Raw genomic sequence first — 1,738 nt, forward strand, 5'->3', positions numbered from 1 at the left:
CTCTGCTTCTTTCTTAAATAAAAAATGGTTTATGTAAATAAACATAAGTTTGTATTTCTCAAAGCTAAGGTAAGACATCAAAGAACATCCCTGGTAAACAAAGAGTCTCAGCAGCCTGAGATTCTGGAAAAGTTGGGAAAAGAAAAAACTCTCGCAGCTCAGAAATATAAAATATAATACAGGGTTTGTACAATGAAGCTCGTGACTAATCTCTCAGGAGTGTTCAACTTTGACCTTGCTCATGAATTTAAAGTGTAATGCCTCTTCTGTTGGATCCCTGAGTAAATTTAATTATTTTTTGCAAATGTATTGGCAGCAAGAAACAGTGACATGTTGATTTACATACTCAGGGAAGCGAGATCAAAGGGTTAGAGCTAAACTTGATTTTTCTTTCCTCAATAGAATCTGACACTTTGTTCAATAGATAACACTAATCTTCAAATAATCTGATAATATTCACACGCGACACCTTATCTGCCCATCTGATTCCATCAGGAGCAATTTCAGCAGCGTTGTGGTTATGTGGAATTAGGATGCCAGTCCTTTCGGTCACTCATCTGTACCGTGTATCTGCTGTTTTACTTCTGCTGCTGCTGTGACACTTGAATGTCTCTGTGTGGGATGAATAAAGTCTGATCTGATGCGTTGAGGGGAGCAGTAGCTGGTGAACGACCGGAGTTACCGCCTACTCATGTCAACATACAGACAAAATAAAACTAAATCGTCACGCGGATGTCGGAGCCTGATGAATCAGAGGAGTGAACTGCAGGCTGAAGACTTACATTATTGCAGTAGAATGTGTAGAAGACTCCGGGGACATAACATCCCAGGATGCCGATGGAGATACCGGCATAATCCAGCGCCATCCAGCGGCGGCCGGTCTTCTCCGAGCGGTGGCAGCAGAACAGGTGGTAACCCACCGAACACAGCATACACAGCTGAGTCATGCGAGGGCCACAAACAAAAAAAACAAAGAGACAGTCAGACATTACAACAGAGAAGGATGCGATCTACAAAGCAAGATATCGAGTAGAAAAATACGAATAATCTAACAAGAGATGTCCCCACCGCTCTTCACTTCAAAATTCCCCAGTTTCTCAACAGTCACATTTTTAATTGGATGTGACAACTCTGTTTGTCAGATCCCTGTGTTTATTTTTAATTTGCTAAGAATATCTGCCAATATTTTGGATTAAGTCTGATGTTATTCTGTGACCGCTCAGATTAAGGTAACACCACACAACTGTCACATATGCAGTTTCCAAGATATGCGACGAATTTGAAATCAACACATTGCTGAACACTAGGTCACAACACCTTCTTGTAACTGAGCCTCGAAAGCAGAACACAAGCTAAAATAAGCCTAAATAAACTTTGCTAAATGTGAAGGTGACGGAAACAGACATTAAATATTGTTTGCAATTAAGCCTTATTCATTTTTATTAACTGGACAACAAACTTAGAATTTGGTGTGAAAAAGCAAACATGTATGAGTTCAGATATTTATACTTAAACCTGACAAAACAAAACCACCAGTGCTTTGTATTTATAATATATAATATAATAAGATGACATCATAACCACACAGTAATGGCTGACGTAACTGGAAAACTCGGTCCTGTACCTGGAAGCAGAAAAGCCCAATGGAGTAGATGACGTAATCCTCTCTGGAGGCACCGAAGGCCGGCAGCACAGAGGCCATGTTGTACACCCCGAGACAGAAGAAGAGCAGGAAGCC

General features: G+C 40.6%; 1 protein-coding gene across 1 annotated transcript; it reads right to left on the bottom strand.

Annotated features, from left to right (window-relative positions):
• Positions 1–9: 9 nt before the first annotated feature.
• On the bottom strand, positions 10–1,732 carry LOC111646970 (progestin and adipoQ receptor family member 3-like). Its single transcript, XM_023396579.2, has 2 exons — positions 1,625–1,732; positions 10–938 (listed from the first exon to the last, which is right to left on the bottom strand). Exons 1-2 carry the CDS (start codon positions 1,700–1,702, stop codon positions 717–719), a joined length of 300 nt encoding a protein of 99 aa, XP_023252347.1. The 5' UTR covers positions 1,703–1,732; the 3' UTR covers positions 10–716.
• Positions 1,733–1,738: the final 6 nt, after the last annotated feature.

Source organism: Seriola lalandi, unplaced genomic scaffold, assembly GCF_002814215.2.
Source record: "Seriola lalandi dorsalis isolate HSWRI2012SDOR001 ecotype SW California unplaced genomic scaffold, Sedor1 jcf7180002034198, whole genome shotgun sequence".
In the NCBI taxonomy this organism is placed as follows: domain Eukaryota; kingdom Metazoa; phylum Chordata; class Actinopteri; order Carangiformes; family Carangidae; genus Seriola; species Seriola lalandi.